Below are 22,136 nucleotides of genomic sequence, written 5' to 3' on the forward strand. Positions count from 1 at the left end.
GCAAGTACTCTTGAGACCATTGTCTCCACCAATCTTGAAGCATCTGTTGAATTTGTTTCCAACGCTGCATAGGAGGAATTTTTTCATCTGAAAGAGAAGGTTCAGGTACGATGTAAGAAGCGGACTGTATCAAAAAATGAGCAGGAGTCAGTGACTGGATATCTGACAAATCCTCGTACAGCGGTAAAAGTGGACGAGAGTTCAAACAGGCCTCGATCTGGGTTAAAAGAGTGTAAAACTCCTCGAACGTAAGTGTGTGACTTCCCACAACACGACGTAAGTGGTGTTTGGTAGACTTTACCGCAGCCTCCCAAATGCCACCAAAATGGGGAGCAGCAGGTGGGTTAAAATGCCATTGCGTGGATTCATCACTGAGTTTCTTGGTGATGTCTTTTATAAAAGACGATGATTTTTTATACAGCTCCTTGAGCTCTTTGTCAGCGCCAATGAACGTCGTTCCTTGATCACTATAGAGATCTGTGCAATGACCTCGCCTTGAAGTAAACCGACGAAAAGCAGCAATGAAATCTGCACTACTATAACCGGACACCAATTCGAGGTGTACGGCCTTCGTGCACAAGCAAATGAACACAGCAATATAACCCTTCAATGCAGTCTTACCCCTACCCTTGGAGGACCTTATGAGATATGGGCCGGCATAATCTACACCAGACTTGGAAAACGGCCTGGAAGGTTTTGTTCGGAAGGAAGGCAATGTACCAAGCTTCTGGTAACTAAAAGTACCACGATATCGGATGCAGGTTGTACATTCTCTCATCACCTTTTTTACTAGCTGTCTGCAGCGAATAATCCAATATTCCTGCCTCAAACTACTGATGGTTAGCTTCAAACCACCGTGCAAAGATTTAGCATGGGCATTTCGAATAAGAAGCAAAGTGAAGTAACTATCAAACGGTATTATCAACGGATGTTTTTCTTCAAAGTTCAAATTAGCGTTATGTAGGCGGCCATTTACTCTCAATAATCCTTCGTGAATAAAAGGGTCAAGTTTAGTGAGGGAGTTGGACTTAGAGAGTTGTTGGTTTTTCGAAAGAAAGTTCAATTCTTGATCGAAAAAGGTGCGCTGAACAATGTAAACACAAGTAAGTCGCGATCTAGTGAGTTCGTCAGTGGTTAATTCAGGAGAAGAGTAAACAGTTTCGCTGATAGAAAACCATTTACAGGAATTTAAAGTCAATCGAGCCTTCAATGATGGTACCTTGTTTGAAGTGATGCATATAAAACGCAGCACATAGCCCAGAGTTCGAACCAACTTGGTCAGCGAAGAGTAGTTTTCAATTACACTCCAAGTTTGAGGAACATCACTCTTACAAGAAACAAGAAGAGCACTCGCATTATCTCTTTCAGAATTGCTGTTTGATTCGACATTAAATAATAATGATAAATTGTGTAGCCAAGGTGGACCTGCCCACCAGAGCTCATGATCTATCAACGCTTGAGCACTAATTCCTCTAGAAGCACAGTCAGCAGGGTTTTCATGGGACTTGACATGTCTCCATGTGGCATGGGGACACTGTGAATGGATCTTGGAGCAGCGGTTAGCGACAAATACCGGCCAATGTGAAGGGTGCTTCTTTAACCAGCAAAGCACATCAGTGGAATCAGTCCACAGATGTACGCTGCATTTCTCCATAGAAAGTGCCCTGTGTACCTTTTTGACAAGTTTTGCAAGTAGTGTAGCTGCACATAACTCCAACTTTGGAATAGTGTGCAGTGGCTTCACTGGAGATACCTTAGTTTTAGCCTGCATAATGTGAACTTTTACTTGGTTCTCGAAGATCACACGCAAGTAAGTGACAGCTGAGTAGGCAGTCTTACTGGCATCTGCAAAACCATGAATTTCCACCACTTCTGCACTTGGATGATAACCTAACCATCTACTTATACGAATATTCCTCAGCTGAACTAATTCCCTATACCAAGTTATCCACTTGTTAGCTAATTCAGGAGGTATTTTATTGTCCCAGTCTATTTTGTGAAGCCATAGCTGTTGCAAGAACGACTTAGTAGTGATTATCACTGGAGCCAACCAGCCTAGCGGGTCGAATAATTTTGATGCCTTAGAGAGTATTGACCTTTTGGTCAAGCAGAAATCATCTTTGAGACTGTCAACATCTATCTCAATGCAGAAAAAATCTCCACCAGTATTCCACGAGAGACCCAGCACATTGAAACAGAAATCGGAAGATTCATCGTTCAATGAATCTGCTCGATCCTCGGATGGCAGCTGATCCACCAATCGAGGATCATTAGAAAGCCACTTATGTAGCTCAAAACCACCCACTTTGCAAATTTTGATCAATTCGTTTCGCTTTTGTAACGCCTCTTCTAGCTCATAGCCTCCAGACATAGCATCATCCATATAGGTTTCCTCTTTCAAAATTTGGGCGCCCAATGGATAAGTTAATAGCTCATCCTCAGCACCACAGTATAGAAAAAAATGATCCTTCGAACAAATAAGACATTTGTTCACACGACTCTCGGTATGAAAGGTCTTAGACGCCGGCAAAGCCGAGTTCACCGGCCTGGAATTAGAGCCTTTTTGCACAGAATCTGAATTACATTTTGGGCTGATTTTATGAGAAGTATCTTCTAACGCCTCCAGAATGGAAATTTGACTTTCGAGGAAACCAGACAAGAATTTGAAACTGGGAGGTTCGAAAGAAGCCGAATTGTTCCCAATGTGATTTTCCCAATGCTTTCTAGTTTCAGCTTCCAATAAGGACACCACCAAGTGAACCAAAATATCAGCCCAGTTATCGACCGGGCGCTTGAGAGCTCTAAGAGAAGCTAGTGGAGTAGTTACTCCAGATAAAATTCTTTTAATTTCGGAAGATGCTTCCTTTCTCATTGGTTTGACAGCAAAAATAGCATTGAGGTGAGATGAAACTAGCCTGCGCTTATTTTCGTATCTGTCCTTGAGAGTATTCCAGGCTAACTCAAAATTATCTTCAGTGATAGCAAAACTGTCTATTAAACGCTTGGCATCTCCGCATAAGCTGGTTTTCAAATGGTGAAGCTTTGTAACATTTGAAATATTTTGTTTCTTAATAACTAAAGTAGTGAACAAGTCTCTGAACGACTCCCACCCGCAAAAGTCACCACTGAATGTGGGCAAGGAAATTCTAGGAAGTCTTTCCATTTCATCGGCCTGCATAGCATTTGAACCGCTTGAAACCCGGGGACTACCCGACTTCGAAGTCTCTGGTTGCGAATCCAAAAAGGTTTGAAATTCAATTTTTCTCTGCAAATACAGTTCCTCGGTTGTATCGAAATAATTGTCTTTGAAATATGTAACAGTTTTTGTTTCAGCCGATTCCAGACGGAGCAAAGCATAATGATTTGATTCGAAGGTAGTCCACAATTTTTCCAAATTTTGAATTCGTGTTTTGCAACTACTCACATTCATCTTGCCAGCTCCCTCTTTCTTAAAGTTAATATAGGTACGATCAATTCTGCCATGTAAAATGGCCTGTTCAGTCAGCAATGCATCCATATTGAAACGAAATTTGCACAAGCGAGTAGATACTTAACAAGGTCCGACAAACTATCATATACAAAGCAATTCTGATGAAGAAGTGCTAATCATGTACACAACAAAGCCAATAAACACGAATAATTTCAAAAAAACATGAAATGTGCAATATGAAAGAAATATATGAATCAGACTAGCTTCCAACAACCAAGCAAATCTAATGATAACAATGGAATATCACTTTGTATCAAGTATTTAAAAAACCCCAAACAATATTTACCAAGAAATCAGAAAACACTTCTATGCAGCAGTTTAAATTCAATTGAAGTTTCAAATAATTGAGTAATCACTACTATGAACGATTGTTTAACGGCAACAATGTTATCAAGTACAAAGCAAAATTGTAAATTAAGGAAATCTCCACTAAGAATTATTTGAAATATGCAATTAGCTCAAAAATAAGAGATCTAAGAAAACGATTATTGGGAAGCAAATTTCCTCAAATAAGTTTCCAAAGCAAGCATTCTCCGAAAAGAAATACCAAATTATAATAAATCAAGTTTCAATCAATCAAATTCATAACAGTCTCTACAAGTAGAAACAGTAAAATTCCAGCACAATAGCTTCCTTTCAATGGCAGAACGAAAAAATATATAATTCACAATTTGATAATGCAAGCAAGTATATGGCAATTCTATTGAATTCTGCTATTGCAGAATGAAAAAAATATATATCAACTTCACAAATTGATAATCTAAGCAAGTAAATTTCATTCAATAGCAGAACGAAGAAAAATATATCAAAGTCACAAATTGATAATGCAAGCAATTACGTAAATTTCAACAATTTCCTTCAGCACCACAAATTATTATAACAACTGCGAAGCCAAAGCAAACTACAATAAAGAAATTAGTATATTTGTTCAAGCAAGCGAGCAGATCTTCAGCAGCAGAATTTGAATAAACAGCAAATGTTTATTCCAATAGTAATTCAAGTTTTAGCGAAGTTTAAAAGGAAATTATATCTGAAAAAACTCTCTTTTAAATAATTAAAACAAACTGTAATTGTTCATTCCGAAGCAAAGCATAAGTTTCATATTTTCAATGAAGTCTGAATAAGTCTCAAAATAACATCACTGAAGTTAAAGTCTCCAATTCAAAAGCGTTCAATTCACTATAGGCATACTAAATGTCCACAATCGTCGATTCCGTTTCGTCTCCTCGAAACAGGATGACACAAAACGGATTTTCAGCATGAATGTTTATTCCTCACAAATATGAAATGTCCATTATTGGATGCAGATAAATTTCCGAAATTCCGCATTAATTATCAGAAAAACTCTCTTATCCTACCTGGTTGCAGTTGTAAACAAGTTTTTCTACCTTATGGATAGCGGATTCGAGTTGTCGCAGTATCTTCGTAATAAAGGAATTACTCCATTTTCTTCAGAATGTGAATGTAACAATTTCTTAAACTCTTCTTTTCGTCTTTTCGAAGAATTCTAGCTTCAATATCCGGTTCGCTAGGACCACTTAATGTTAGTAAGCATAATAGTTTTGTTACTTTTTCCGAAGATCGAATAATACACCTTGATTAATCAACTGATTTATTTCTCCAACTCTACAACATGCCAAGCCGATACTCGATACACATCTGTCCGCGGCCGGACGATTAAAATATGTCAAATACATAAAAGGAAACATAGAAAACAAAATGATATACAGAGTGGCTCAAACAGCTGGTGTAAACCGAAAAAAAAAGAGCGGGCCCAGGACTGAGCCTTGAGGAACACCATCCAGAACATCTCTAGCATGGGAGACCTTCTCACCCAGCTTTACACTCTGAGAACGTCCCGTAAGATATGACTCGAAGAATCGGAGAGCATCCCCGCGGACTCCACAAGATTTTAAAATAGCCAAAAGAATATCGTGTTTAACCATATCGAAAGCGCTGCTGAATTCTAGCAGAAACAAGCCAACACACTTCGAGTCATCAAGTGAGCGCAGGATATCATCAGTTACCCCCTGTAGTGCGCCAGTAGAGCTATATCCTGGGCGAAAACCTGACTGTACTGCAGGCAAAATCAAATTATTTTCGAGGTAATCGGCAAGTTGGTCAACCATTATTTTCCGAACAGCCTGTGGAGGTAATTATGGGCCTTGAATGAGTTTTCTCTTCTTGTTTAATTCGCGTCAATAGCGCTTTCCTGATACGAAATACGATTTTTCAAGCGAAACTATGCAAGTTATAACAATTGAGGATAACACATTAAGAATATACACATGAAATTATGAAAAATAAACACATTCTTTATTCTAATATTGAGTCTTGCCTCCATGTGCTCTTATCATTGCTCCCATACGGCGGGATAAGCTTCCAATACAATTGGCCATTGCCTGTTATGAAACAGGCAACAGGCTTTCTTCAAGAAGAGCTATTCTGAGAGCTGTGGGACTAACATGGTCCACACATGCTGGGTTTAGATCGGGGCTACATGGAGGCCAGTCTAATCGATGAAAGTTCATCTCATCGAGATAATCTGTTAGAATTCTTGCCACATGGGCAACTGCTTAAAATTCCAGTGAACTGTAACTGACTAGATGACTGACAGTAACTGTAACTCACACTAATCATAACGTTGCTATGCAACAGGATAACCATGCTCCTTAATCAAAAAGTTGTATTGTTCTTGAAGTGTTAATGTTATAAATCGCATGAAAAATTGTATTTTCTCTCAGGAAGGAGCTATTGAAGAGAATTGAACAGGAAAATGAAGAAAACTCATTTGAATAACCAATCATTATGTCACTAATAACCTCCACAGGGTGTTCAGAATTTAGAGGAAATTGTAACTTTCAGTTCTACCCTGTATAACATCAAATTCAAATCGAATTCCTGCAGATTCGACTTGGTGATGAACAAGATGAAATAGGCTTCAAAGAGACAACAAAATGATCAAAATCGATGACATCTTAAAAATTTATTTCAAAATGAATTCGGTGAAAAATTTAACTGCCTTTTTTTGCCCAGGAGTGTATAATAGATACTCAACAAGTCTGCGGTTTTCAAACAGGACTTAAGCTGAAGTATAGCAAAATATGCACTATAAAATATATAGTGTATATTTTTACTTCAGCCATATTATGGCCATATGCGCCGTTTCATTAAACGAGATTAACTTCATAAACATTATTGGTGAAGGTAAATAAAAACACACTGTAATCAGGCCAGCTGAAATTACATTTTTCACAATTTAAATGATGCTATTTTTTTATGTAAACGGTGGTCATTGTAAAAGAATGAGAGTGTGCAATCTTACCGTCGTTGGAGGTAAATCGGTAAACATATATGATGAGTCGAGATCAAGGATGAAATATGTGACTTCAAGAAATAATTTTTCTCTATTCAGTTCTTTGAAATATATCCCAAACGTCGAAGTTCCTGTCGTGTCCAATATGTAAAATGTAGTGGAAAATAGGAGTTAGTTAAGAAGATTAATTTGGGGTGTCATTTGTCGAGTTTCTAACGTTGTGTGTTATAAACATCTTTTTTTTCCGTAGAGATTCTATGCTTAAACGTCGTCTTAGAGCTTAAACTACGTTCAGTCAAACGGTGCATACAGCCATCAATAATTTGCAAACATGAATAACATGTGATTCCCATTTCAAAGTTGCTTCTAGATGGAGTCCCAAATATTTGGTGTTCAGACTCATGGTAACATCTACCCCAGAAAGAGGTTTCGAATTGTAGAAATTCAAAAAGGTAGTTTTCTCTCTGAACATTAATTTATAATAACGATGTTATGAAATGCTATGTAAACTTTCTTGGAAATTTGGTTCGCCGAACTCTCCATTCCCTGGTGTCTGCGATTTGCTAGTTTCATGAATTTTGTATAATATAATATTATTTTCCGGCGGTCATAATGGCTTCAGAATGTCTCCCCTGACTCGGTGCGGTGTAGATTGGCTGTAATTTTCTTCCTGCATGAGTGTGCCTCGATAATACTTTGGGTTGGTCTTTTTCTTGTCCTACCGTACTTTATAAGTATTCGGCCATGATCACAGCTTATTAGGATGACCGTATTCCTTAGAACTAGAAATAATTCATCACATAGAATGTAACTTATATTCGTTTCCAAATGTAATTCGATAATTTGTCGCATATGCCAATTTCGAGTTTGTTTCTTTCCCCAGATGTTCGTAATAAGTTTTCTAATTCAAGTAGGTGAAATCAAGCTGTAATGAGATTTCGTGTTAGTAGTTTTCATTGTAAAAATAACGCAAGAAATTTATTTCTTCAGTATTTATAATTGTAAACGATGTTCAGTTTCCGGAAAATTTTATTTAACTTTGGAAGTTCGTGATATAATACCTAGACAAACTAAAAAGAATGGCACTCCTTGCCCAAAAGGTTCGACGTCTCGTCCCTTGTCAAGACCATGGACCCATATATCCCACCTTTATATTTCCCTGCATGCTCTCGTTGCTTCGTCTTCGATACAGCGAGTCATATGTTGTAACGGCATGGTACGGGTTCTCACGACCTCATATTGTGGTTTCTGAAACAAACAAATCCATCAAAGATTTCCCCCAAAGACTGAGTCCTCTCTGTTTGGGACTCTGACCTAGTATCTGAGTAGTGCATGCCTGTTCACTTTCCCTGTACCTATTGCCTGTTCTTTGATGAACGGAACTGCCTCATTACGTCATAGTATTGCTGATTTTATTTGCTGATATAAATGATGATGTTTCAATACAAATTTGAAACTCAGATATTGAATGGTTGCTTTTTAATTTGAATGCACCAGTCAGTCGTTAATTTCACTATTGATTATTGCTTTTCTGCCAGGTATATGGTTTCATTTTTTTTTGTCATTCACAATCATTGAGAAATTAATTTTCTACAGATACACGATATTTGCATTTTTATACGAACTATCGATACCTACCTATACTCCATTCATTTTTATTTCATCACTCGGTTGGCCATGGAAATTTGACACATTTCACTTTGTATAATACGAAAATGTGGGGTTATGAAGGTTGTCAAAACATTTTTGGGTTTTAAATCAACTCTATGTTGCCCGTTTTAAGTAAAAGTTTCTGTTATTACGTTTTTCATCAAAATGTCGAATCTGTTCGGAAAATGTGACTAACATAATTGAAGTTTATACAAACTGATTGAAGGCATACCGAATCCAGTTATTTGCATGGAAAATACAACATCTTCGTTGGCTAAAGGTTGTAGACGATACATCAGTTGTAGATTTCAAAAATATTAACTCGAAGATGAAATGCATATCGTCGTTAAAACCCGAAAAATGTGTAATTCCCAATTTAATCAAAAAAGAGATTTTGATGCCATCCCTTAGCGGTTTTCAACATCTACATGCTCAGAAATTTGTGTAGTTCCATCGAACAGTTAAATATTTTTTCCGCGCAAAATAGAATAATGTGTATCTCCGTGCTTGAAATTGTTTAAAAGAAATACGTGTACCTCCCTTACACTAGCACGGCGTCAGTGCATATATCCACATCACATCAGTGGATAACATAAGAAGTAGTGGAAAAATAGTGCTGCTTTGCTGTGAAAACGAAGGTAAATATTAAGGGAGTACGGGTAATAATAAAAAGTTTTTTGCCTCTCCTGTCAAATCAGCTAAAATGGAGTTACACATTTTTCGGGTTTTAACGACGATATGATGCAGTGGTTGGGAATGGGTATCTCTCGAAGGAATTAACAGATAATTCCAAGAATGTTAAATTCTTCAACAAAAATCATATTGCATCAATGTAAGTAAAAGGAATTAAAGGAAGTTTCAAATCAAAATGAACTTCACCTTTGAACAAAAATTTCACATGAATAAACAATTAACAGGACAACTGGCGCTTATTTGTGGCTGTTCATCTTAATACATTGATATAATAATAATAATTAGGTATTTATTGGTACCTTAAGACAATTACAATGTATAGGACAAGTCGAATGAAAAATAGAAAAATCAATTTTCGGGAACTTATTCTACGATGATATTCATCGGAAATCCTGTAGTAAACTTTTCGCAATAATTCACCCAAACATAAAATTCTCAAACACCATCACTTTTTTGAGTCTCCCAATAGAAGGAAATTCTTTGTCATCCTATTCATTCACAATCTTTCTGATTGTGGAAATATTCAGCTGAAATATCGTCGTCGTTTAGATTCAGATGAAAGATAATATAAATTCACTTACATTGAATATGTACTGTGGATTTTAGAATATCAGGGTCTACCTATTTGAATGAGCGGACCTGAATTCTAAATAGCACTTCTTGAAACCTTGTCTCTTTTCTTCAATCACTTTTGGCATTTTCGTTATAAAAATTGATATTAGTTGTGGCAACGGCGTTATGACATTAACGACATTTCATGAGTGCCAACCTTACTCCGTTCTAGTTACAAAAACTTGAGAAAATTATTTCATGGCCAACCGACCGTCTTTTTCCAAAAGCTACAGATGTAATACTTTCAAGCATTCGGAATATATCTTGTTTCAAAAATAATACTTACATAGTGCCGTTTCATTAATTTCAGAGGAAGATAGATCATCAAAATAATAATATTCCTCAAAAAATCTTCTCAACGGAGATAAAGAAGTCAATTTTTCAGAAAAAGAAACTAAGTATTCTGAAGACCGCCTTGTGATTTCCATTTTTAATAACTTATTCTTCAAATAATCCAGCCTTCAAGGGAGAAGATGCTGCCTCCTGACGACGCCTATGCTTTCATCTTGAAATGTATGACAATCGTGTATTCGCTTCTATCGTTTGTACAGAATAATGAACCTAATTTTGAAACTAAACCAAACTCAATTTTTTCCTTTTACCTATAAATACAGGCCGAATCGGATTATCTCGACCTCTCGTTTTTCTCCGTTTTTTGAGAGTATACAGGGTTTGTGTATAAACAAAGGCAGCGGTAGTTCCTATAAATTTTTCTCGAAATAGACCTTCCTTCCCAGATCCTTTGGAAGGCGATGACGAGTTGAGTTTTAAATTTTTTTACGGGTTCTGAAAAACATTGAATCATAAAACTATACATAATATAAAGCACTAAGTAGATGTTACTCACACCATTTTTTCAGATCTTTTAACTTTATTATTAGGGGTTGAAAATAACAATCCTTTATGGTTTTCCTTCAAAAATTGTTTTCGTGGCATGGATTTTCGAAAAATGGAATTCTCTTATGGTTTTCCATTCAGTTCTGGAGAAAAAAGTCTGTTGGAAAATTTCGATACAGACGATTCTTTTCTCGAAATAAGTAAAAACTCAAAAGCTGTATACGAAGGTCTATGCAACACTTATACGATGAAATGGAATGAACAGACACTTTTTTACTCCAGAATTGTATGGAAAACCATAAGAGAATTTTATTTTTCGAAAGTCTGTCCCACGAAAATAATTTTTGAAGAAAAATCATGTTGGGGTTGTTATTTTCAACCTAATAATAGTTATGAAGTCTAAAAAATTTGTGTTTTAGATCTGCATATTATGTATAGCTTTATGACTCAGTGTTTTTTTAGAACCCATAAAAAAACTTAAAAACTGTCAACTCACCATCGCCTTCTAAGGGCTGTATATTGGGAGAGAGGTCAATTTCGAAAAAAATTTATAGTAAATACCCCTGCTTATTTTCATCGAGGAATCATCTCCCTAAGTCCTTTGTTTACAGACACCCTGTATATCATTAGGAAACGAGTTGTAAATTAGATTAGAACAGAGCCGTCTCTTCAGTTTCCTTTTTATGGAGGGTTATGGTTCTTAAGAAGTGTTAAAAGAACAGGTTCACGTTGAAGAACAGTTCAGGCCTGAATTTACCTGTTCCATAACAACTTTAGTTCAGAGGGACAAATTCCAATAAATGCTGTTTTCTGTTTTAGGCCGCTTCGGTCTCGGCAGCTCACCACTTAACAACAGTCGTTTGTAAGCACTTTCTGAAATAAAAGCGGTCGTCGGTAACGTGGCTCGAGCTTTCTGATCTGACCGTTATTAGTTGTCGTCACGTTTCTTATTAGGACGTGCTGTCTAACGTGAAAGACGTGTGCGGCGAAGCATGCTTCTTATTAACATCGTTTTGGGTACCTTTGTTTTTCCGTAACTCTTCAAGAGACGTTATCTCTCATTGCCAGTCCACCAAGTCTGCACGTTCATCGTCACAAACTTATGTCCTCAAACAGGCACATACCTGGCGATTTATAACCCAAAATAATTCGTAGGGGATCTTGCCGGTGGTGGAATTAACTGCCTAATTAGCTCTGCATTTTAACTGTGTTAAAGTCTCATCCCAATGTGTTCGTCGTCGACTGAATCATTCTCTCAAACTGATCTTCGGCTCTTGGAGTAGCAGTAGCATACAACTACTTTTAGAAGGAAACATAGTTTGTTGCTCGAAAAACCAGTACCTACCTTAGTTGAAAATTAATCTTCTAGGGACACAAAACATGTATAATTTCATGAATACACCTTATCGCTGGATATGTTTTCGTATTTGGAACAGCTTTCATGTTGACAAACTTTGTGAAAGCATCATCTAAGTATTATGTACAGGGTGTCCCAAATTCAATGCTCATTGATTGCAACTCGAGGGCTATAAAACTAAGAGAAAAATGAGAGAATATTTTCAAGGATATCCGATCTCTTTTTCGAAATAAAAAGATATCAGAAATCAGATCATAGATATCTTGATTCGTCCTAGCGTTACAGGGCGTTTCTGAAAACGACTTTTCGCATATTCACTATATCTTGATTTATGTTTAAGATATTCGAAAAATTCCAAAACATTATTTTCAGTTATTGGTTACAAAGTTCGTAATCAATGATCTCTTACGAACAAAACTATGCTGAAAGGTATAAAACACTGCTAAGACCTGAGAACTCTGTTATAGTACACAATCTAAAAAATTTACAGATATCACTTAATTTGGAGATGGTTCTATAATTTTCTACAATTGATTTCGATCCAAACTTGAAGATAGAACATTTGGTTTTCTTCCAATGTTCAGGAAATTTCCTAGTTAACTTAGAAAATTCAAATTTGAACTTAATCAGCACGAGAAATTGTGTACAACAAATATATTCCGCACCAATCCTCGCAAAATGTAATTCAAGATTCCGAATCGAGGTTCTGTTCTTCATTTTTCCAAACATTTTGTTCAGTAAGAGACTACAAAAATTGTTTACCATTTTTCAGAGAGTAGGTAGGTGTTTTTCAAACTAAACACCCTATATTTTTCAACGCAGTTTAGTCGCAGATTTGTCAAAAAGCATTCTGATCAATTAAAAAATTGAACGATTTGCTCCTGCTAAAATTCTTGCACTAATGTGTCAAGAGCAAATCAAGTAGAAAAAATTGTTGCCTGACAATGAACTCCTTTATCAGACGAAAATTTCAGAAAATCTTCTGAATTGTTGCTTTTTATTTGATCCAACAAAATACACGTGGACTCTTTAATCTTTCGTTTATAATAATCCGGTTCTGGGTTCTGTCATTAAAATTTTAGTGTTATTACAATCCATCATGTGGTCTTCTGTATTAGAACAAACATGAGTCATATTTCGGCGATTAAGGGCCTGTGCCGATATTGCTGGTTTTACTGGCCCGCAATCGAATAACAATAGAACTCGAACCACTGGGACAATAGGCATCGTTTCTGAAATACTGACAGTACTGTTCAGGAATATCGGAACAGACGGTAAGCGTCTTAATGGATGTCTTAAAGCGTCTTAAAGCGTGACGTCATTAATTTTGTTGTCGCAAAACGGCAAAAATAGAATATAGCTGATGCTTGAGTCATTGTCATTAGACAGCGAATCGAATTGTGAATTTTTCAATTTCTGTTCTTTGACCATTATTAAAAAAATATTTATTTATTCTAAATGAATAATGTAGACAGTGCATTATTGGCAGTAAAAGTACTCTTCCCTAGTAGAAATTCAAATCAAATTCGATCAATATAAACAATATATTCTCCCTTCTTTTTTACCTCTTTTCGCTTAAGACGACACAGGCGCTCTCCAGAGACCGCCAGGTTCCGCTTAAAGCGTCATAAAGACGTCAATTCCGGAGGAATTGTCGTTCCATGTGAATTAGTGACATAGGAGGTCCCAGAGAAGTCGAAACATCCAAGTGCAACTATAGACCGGTTTCGGAATCATTTTCTCTCGTCAGTACAGTATAGCACTGAATCTTCCGAACAGAGGATGGTCTTAAGCGATATCGGGGCGCCGTTTTGAGATATTCTGAATCTTTCAGACCAGATTATGGTCTTAGTGGGCGAACCCCCTCAACTCCTCAACTCGCTCGCAGTCCTTGATGAATGTTTTTACATTCGATGACTGCGGGAGCCATGAACTGTTATAGGAGTATAGAGAGAAACTGAGGTTTGGTCTGCCTTTGGGTGACAGTTGGCGTATCGTGATGAAAATATCTCAAAACAGCGCTCCGATATCGCTTAAGACTGCTATACTGTACTGAGTACTGACGAGGGAAAATAATCCCGAAAGCGGTCTACAATTGCACTTGGATGTTTCGACTTCTGCGGGACTAACTATGTTAGTTCAATTTGAATTCATAGCAACATCCTATTAAAAATTAGAAAAAATATTGTGTGAAACACGTTGCGAAACTATTTTTCGTATTTCGCTTTCTTTTGCGCAACGAGCGAAGCGAAAAATACGCTTATTACGAAAAATAATGCTTTTTCCAACTGGCTACACAAATAGATATTTTTAGAAGCATATTATTGCAACACCGAGATTATTGATCAATAATGTATTTTCTGTATTACCTTGATTGGACATTCGCGGAGTTCATTATAGAAAAATAGGGATTGTTTTCCCCTGGCTGTTAGAAGACATTTTTAAAATATTTCCCAAACTAAAGACATTTTTTTTTATAGGGTGAAAAAGGAACGAAAGGTGATCCAGGACCTATGGGTTTACCGGTAAGAAAACTAAAATTATTAATTTCATTTGTCATTAAAAATGTCCGATATTTGTTGAAACGCTCGTTAACATGGGTTCAGCTAGCTGGGCGCCTGTAGCTAGTAGCTAAAACACCCACTACTGTCCTACTCGATTAAACTACTAGTCTGAACAAGGCTTTAGATACATGTAGACGTACATTTCCACGCGCGTTTTTATGAAGTGGATGGCTGCAGAATGTAAAATGAATAGCGATTATTTCTATACAGATTTATTTATCAATTCAAAAGCGACCTGCTTCATAGGACATAGTAAGTCCAGAATAAAAAAACAAAATATTGATTTTTTTAATGAAAAAACACTTCGAGTAAGTCGTCAAATGGTTTAATTGATATTCTAAGATAAAGGTTTTTGGGTTTTGTATTGTCGTAATTGTGGTTAGATAGAAATATTTCATTACTTATTTAAGCTAAGCGCAAGTTGAGACGTGTATATAGCCGTTACCTTCCAGACGAATTAACGGTTTATCGCGTGTGATTGTGTCATGATTGCTGTCATCGATTCGCTCCTCTATAGTGCAACATTTATCCTTCCAGATTATTGTTCTAGGATTATTTTGAAACAATAACGGTGATAGACAGCATCCTTGTCCTTCAGTTGGATGATATGATAGCATCACATTACTTACGTTATTATTCTCCACATTGGCTCTGCAACCCATTATGGCATTTTCGAAGAGTTATCTCCAGTTGTTCTTATTCCTGTTCACTTAAGATCTTACCAGGTTTTATTATATAATATGTAAAACGATACTTGACTGCTAACCCGACTTCTATCAATTGGGTATTAAATCTACTGCTTCTAGCTTCTATCAGTTCAACATTTATATTTTTCGGTTTTGAAGCCGGTTATGGTTATGCTTTTTTCAGGTCGACAAATAGAAGGTGTGTAATTTGTGGAATTGTAAATTATGGTTGTTCTTCAGATTTCATTCAGCTAGTATCGTTTCCTTCTGGATTCGAAACTTTAATATACTGACAAAAAATAGAGTTAAATATTTCGTTTCTGTGTAACACTTAAACCAGTTTGCTCAATTCAGGATTAAAGTTAATCCTAGATTAATTTTGACATTTCCATTCAATTCTGTCAGGTTAATTTAGGATCCACTTTAATCTCGCCTTTAATCTCATCAATCTAAAGAGAAACACACAAAATATTGAGTAACCCAAGTGCATATGTGCATTTTAATGCACAATAAATTGTCAACAAAAATGTAGCTCGGTTTCTAGAGTGCTGCTATTTTTTACTTCTTTCGAAAAAATTTTGTAGGAATAAAAATAGAAAATTATTTCCGAAGCTAGATTTGCAAAATATTTCCTTATTTTGTTATTATTCAGGGTCCCATGGGTCTCAGAGGTGAAGACGGACGACCAGGTGGTTATGGCAGGCCAGGACCAGTGGTAAGAAATAAACCACTATATTTTTAGGACTCTAGCGACGTTAACCGAATAAACCAGTGATACTTAACAAAATACTACTAACAATTCTCATTAACTTTGGTTAGATGCTAATCTAAAAACCTTCTTGTTAAGTGTTCATATATGAAAATTTCTGTTCACGGCGCAAATACTTGAAACTCTTCTATAATGTTCTAATCGCCATTCTATCAATTATTTAGGAGGAGAATAATTGGTGACTTCAAGAAAAATACTCAAACTTGTTCATCTGATTTGTCATCGAACGAAACGTTGTATTATTCAAAGAATTTCCAATGATTTGCTTGGAGGCTTTCAACCAGAGATCTCAATTTCAATAAAATAATATATTTTTCTTCCATGACATGAGCTAAGTGAACCTCAGTCCTCTTAGACTTATTGAAACTTCTTTGGCACGATTGAAGATATAGTTGTTGTAATAATATTACATATTATGTAATAGGCTGAAACCCTGAAATACCGCCTAGTATTATTATACTTCTGTTCTGAACAGCAAGGGTAATTCAAGTATTATTATTATTATTACATTTACTTATAAATATACATGCGTTGTAAAATACCACTATTTTAATATTTATTAGGTGAAAAATACCAAATCGATGCTGCAAGCTTTCATCGATATAGAAAAAAAAATCGAAATGGAAAAAATGATAGTGTTAATTTTTATTTTATCCTTAATATATAATTTTTTCTCTAATAATTAATAATTTTTTACGTTAATTACAATCATTGATGAAAACTTGTTGAAATCGAACAATATTCAAAATATCAGAACGTCCATCTAGTACTTAAATACATAAGTGTCTACGAAGGTTTGAAATCCTTTGTTACCAATTAAGGGTCCTTATATGTATGGTAAAGAGCGATTTTTATATAGAAATATATTATGTCATCATAACAAGTTAAATAAGATTTTTGTAAAAAGTTTTTCAATATCATCTCTTCAAGAACATATATTGTAACATACAAATATTGACCTAAAATTTTATAGATGTATCATCAATTTATAGATTATTTCATGTGAAATTCATAATTTCGAATATGTGACTCAAGCGAATGTTTGTAAAATTGATAACTTGTAAAATATAATTCCAGTTGGACTAAGACTATAAGCTTGTTGTATCATTATCGACATGTACGAACTCAATGTATGTGCATGCGCAAGATATTAAATTAGCTTTCTTTACTACTATATATTCTTCATTCACTTCTTTATCTGTCCCTGTCTTCGAATCCGATAAAATCTAGCTAACTTTAGATCAATATGAATCTAATGAATTGGATATAACTTTGACGTTCTATCACTTCAATGATTGCTAACTGAGAACAGTTACTCGAGTTTCGTAGAATTTAGAACATTTTTAAACTGAGAAAATATCTGTCTGGTTATATATTGGTAGGTGGTTTTTAATGATATAAGAACATTCAGAAGTGGCAACCTAGCTTGAGGTTGGAATAGAAAATGAATTCTATGAATCTTGTGTCGCTTTTCTTAGTTGATAATAAAGAGTGATAGATATAGACAGAGCAGTATTCTTCTGTCTCATTTAAAAATCTAAATTTTCAATATTGAATCCGTTACATGCTTAATTTCTTCCCCTCCATCTGGATAAACTGTGGGAAGTGAAATCATACCACTGCCTATGAAAAATATTACAGTCCTTTTTCTTCTTCCCGAAACTTACTCTTTTCTATTCCCAAATTTCATAAATATTACTAATGGCATACAGGAAAAATGTTCTACTTCTCAAAGGAGTTGCATTTCAATGTGGGATCAATTATTTCTAGGTAGGAACAATTTCCTGTTGAACGGTATAGGGTGATTGATTTTAAATTTACCCCCTCCCTCTAACTTTTTTTTTTTAAAAAGTTCACTAAACTTTTGTAAGAATGCAAAATGAAATAAAAAATGTATTTCATGTTGTCCGTTCTACGTAAAAGACTCAGTAATTACGTATTTCATCATAATGTCAAATCACTTCGGAAAATATGAAGTCGAAAATATGTGACGAATATAATTGTAGTTTATACAAACTGATTGAAACCATACCAAATCTACTTACTTCAAATATATTTATTTTTGCTATGGAACAAAATTGAATTATTGACAAATATCAGTTGTAGATTTCAAAAATATCAACCTGAAGATTAAATGTATATTATCATGATGCAGTGGTTGGAAATGAGTATCTCTCGAAGGAATTAACAGATAATTACAAGAATGTTAAATTCTTCAACAGAAATCAACTTTCATCAGTTAAAGTAAAAGAGAATCAAAGGAAGTTTCAAGTCAAGAGGAACTTCACCTTTGAAAAAAATTTCACATGAATAAACAATTAACAGGACAACTGGCTCGTATTTATGGCTGTTTATTTTCAAAACTTTGATATAATTAATTGTTATAACTCTTTATGTTGTTAGCTATTACCATGCTCTCCCAGAATGACCAGGTAGAGAAATTTGACCTGATTTTTAAGTTCAAGTAGATTGTGAGATGTCTTGCACACCCAGGCTCAATTTGACCTACATCATGGAGAGACTGCTTTGCAGTCGGTCTTTTTATATTGTTTGGCTCGTCTGACTCGCGGTGGTGTTCTTCTTCTCAGTGGCTTGTCAAACTTTGACTCGCGAGGATCAGCTTGATTTGCAGACTTGTCGTCGCAGTCATTGCAGACTCGAACGGTCTTGAATCCTTGGATGTACCGACAACAAGCGGAGCCACTGAAGCCATATGCTTGCGAGCTAATTTCTCGGCTCGAGCTTTCGTTCACATTACTCGCAAGCACGAGCACAAGTATTGTGGCCGGCCTTTTAGAGGTATCCGTACATCCGACATTTGGACGGTTACAGTAAAGAAACTGCGTGTTAGGTATGAAAATAAGTACAATCGTGAAACATTCCAACATTTCCGGGTGAATATTTTTTTATTTAAAAAAAGTTGTGTTTTATTCATGAAAAATTGTTTTCACAGAAATTCTTCGAAAATTGTATTCATTCAGAAAATGAAATTCAATTTGGCAGCCGAGGTTGTAGGTTTTCTGCAATCTTGTAATTTTCTTTCGGATTTTCATCTCTACTGAATTGAACCCCCAGAAATACTCAGATGTGACCAGAAACCGTTACTATAAGGTTTAATTAACTCTAGTACCCCCCTGTGCTATTATTCATATTATGGATGATTCACCAAACTCGAATTCGAATTTTTGTCGATACATATTTTTGAAACCTCGAAACAATGGTAGGTATAGGTAAGTCATAGAAGGGGGGCATTTATGATCAATCACCCTGTATATAGTAGAAAGAAGTTTTTTATATTATCTTCAGAATGTGAGAATGCATGAAGACATTTTGCGTATGACGAATAGAGGATACCGGATAATATTCCAATATTTTGGGGTCAATAAGATATAGCATGAAAGCATGATTTCTTAAATATTTACCTTCGCAAAAGTGATTCGAAGATATTTTGATCCAAAACTTTTAACTGTTTTCTTATTTATCACAGGGTCCACCAGGTCTAGATGGAATGAAAGTAAGTTTCTCATCCTATTTTTAATAAGAATTCTTCACACTTCATAGTATTTTTGCTGTTGATTCCTATACAATCAAAGGAAAAGTATAGAAAATTATATCATAGGAATGTGAATTTCCATTCAGGAGGAAGGTCCTTTTTTCAGAAATCCTCAAAACAGGTTAGAAATTCAACTCCTGTTAGTCCTCTTTTTAATTCGATGATTCCATTCGTTAACTTCATAACCTTCAAGTCAGTTTTTTGTTTTTAAAGACGCTGAATACACCGTGTATACAGCTTTCTGTAGAATATGAGGGAAATCTTTCTTGTAAATAAAAATTCAACGTCTTTTTATATTTATCAAAATCTTGTCAACTAAATTGGAAATTATACTTGATGAGTAAATTACCATTCATAATTTGGGAGTTTTCATTGTTATTATTTTCTCACAGGGAGCCCAGGGAGAACCAGGAAACAAAGGTGAAAGAGGAGATCCTGGGCTACCGGTAAGAATATTCCGGCAAAGGAAGTGCTACATATAAGATTGTTGATTTCTAGTGAATTTAAACTGGATAATCCCTAATAGCACAAAGTAGTCCTATGGACATCCATAGGACGACCTCTTCGGACATTACGGACATCCATGGGACGTCTATTTCTGGTACAATGGACGTTCTATGGACATCCGAGGGACGTACAAATGTCACAACTTTGAACCGAATTCGGACGTCCAATGGATATCCCGCTGGGACCATCATTAGCTATCTCAACGGTACAAAAATTTACCACGACGTTGGCTATCATTTCTATTAGAATTTTAATGTCCCAGAACCCAATGTCTTACACTCAGACGCAGATGTTATTTTTCTGTGTTGTTCTCAATTTCATCCATACTTACTAGAGTGTTTTACACTTGGCCCGGATTCGAACTCGCAAGTACGTGGGGACATTGCATTACTGAGTCTTCGCTGCAACCGTCCTAGCTACCGAGACTATACGATATACCTACTTGTAGGAACATATTCATTATATTGTTAACTAATTTATGGAATAGTAGTCGATTAATACAGAAATACCATATAATAAAAACTAAAGCCTTAACACTCAAACATAGATTATTTTATAATAGTAATTACTCAAGTAGTCTCCGTTGATCATAACGTTATACATAATATAATATTCATAAGATATTCATATACTACAAAGTGGAAAAATGGAGTTTAGTGAAAAATAATATTAAATTTTGTTATTCATTGATATACATGTATGTATTATTTGGTCCATATTACGGACTCCTAGTGGATATCCGGTAGGGACATCTTTTGAATGTCCATACCGGATATTCACTAGGTATCCGTGATGGACGTTATACGGACCATGTATTGTGTATATGTAATTTGGTCCATATTACGTCCATTACGGACTCCTAGTGAATATCCGGTATGGACATTCAAGTGTCCCTATCGGATATCCACTAGGTGTCCGTGATGGACGTTATACGGACCATGTAATATATACATGTTATTTGGTCCATATTACGTCCCTTACGGACCCCTAGTGAATATCCAGTATGGACATTCGAAAGATGTCCCTACCGGATATCCAATATGTGTCCGTCATGGACGTTATACGGACCATGTGATATATACATGTTATTTGGTCCATATAACGTCCATTACGGACTCCTAGTGAATATCCGGTATGGACATTCAAAAGATGTCCCTACCGGATATCCACTAGGTATCCGTGATGGACGTTATACGGACCATGTAATGTGTATATGTAATTTGGTCCATATTACGTCCATTACGGACTCCTAGTGAATATCCGGTATGGACATTCAAAAGTGCCTACCGGATATCCACTAGGTGTCCGTGATGGACGTTGTACGGACCATGTAACATATACATGTTATTTGGTCCATATCACGTCCCTTACGGACTCCTAGTGAATATCCAGTATGGACATTCAAAAGATGTCCCTACCGGATATCCAATAGGTGTCCGTCATGGACGTTATACGGACCATGTAGTATATACATGTTATTTGGTCCATATTACGTCCATTACGTAGGTGTACGTGATACGTTATACGGACCATGTAATATATATGTATAAGTTATATGGTCCGTACTATGTTCATCACGGACATGGATATCCAGTAAGGACATATTTTTGACATTGCCTGTATTAAGTCGGTCAGGGACTATTTTGGAACTATATGATACGGACATATGTCATATAGTCCGTATTATGTCCATCACGGTCATGCAATGGATATCCGATACGGACATTGTACATAAATCGGACTAACAATGGATATATATCGTGGACGTCCTAAAACTGTCCGTAAACGGACGTCCAAAGGACATACAAATCAAGTCCATGGACGTTCCGACGTTAAATGGACATGAATTGTACGTCCCATGGACGTTGTGTGCTATTAGGGATTGTAAATTGTACAGGGTATCCAAAATTGCTTGATTTTGGCTGTTTCTGATACTAGACTAAATGGGTAAAAACGTTGAAAGGAGTCCTGGGCTCGATTTTCGTCGAAACCGCTTCTCGATATCATTTGTCTTGAATATATAACCAAATTTTGATATTTTGGTGATTTAGAAAATATTTTCGAAAATATCTAAAAACGATAAAAACTTTTCTACAGGTTCT

At 35.9% G+C, this 22,136-nt stretch overlaps 1 protein-coding gene across 30 annotated transcripts in view; it reads left to right on the top strand.

Annotated features, from left to right (window-relative positions):
• LOC123316081 (collagen alpha chain CG42342) overlaps positions 1 to 22,136 on the top strand; it is a 404,706-nt gene that overhangs the window by 366,153 nt on the left and 16,417 nt on the right. For 28 of the 30 annotated variants that reach the window (XM_044902017.1, XM_044902020.1, XM_044902018.1 and 25 more), the window contains 4 exons: positions 14,436 to 14,480; positions 15,858 to 15,920; positions 19,462 to 19,488; positions 19,920 to 19,973. In XM_044902017.1, coding sequence (XP_044757952.1) covers positions 14,436 to 14,480; positions 15,858 to 15,920; positions 19,462 to 19,488; positions 19,920 to 19,973 — 189 coding nt within the window. Of the gene's footprint in view, positions 1 to 14,435; positions 14,481 to 15,857; positions 15,921 to 16,138; positions 17,149 to 19,461; positions 19,489 to 19,919; positions 19,974 to 22,136 lie in introns of those variants that run through there. The other 2 variants (XM_044902047.1, XM_044902038.1) reach the window with 2 other exon arrangements.

The sequence above is a fragment of the Coccinella septempunctata genome, chromosome 6, assembly GCF_907165205.1.
Source record: "Coccinella septempunctata chromosome 6, icCocSept1.1, whole genome shotgun sequence".
NCBI lineage: Eukaryota > Metazoa > Arthropoda > Insecta > Coleoptera > Coccinellidae > Coccinella > Coccinella septempunctata.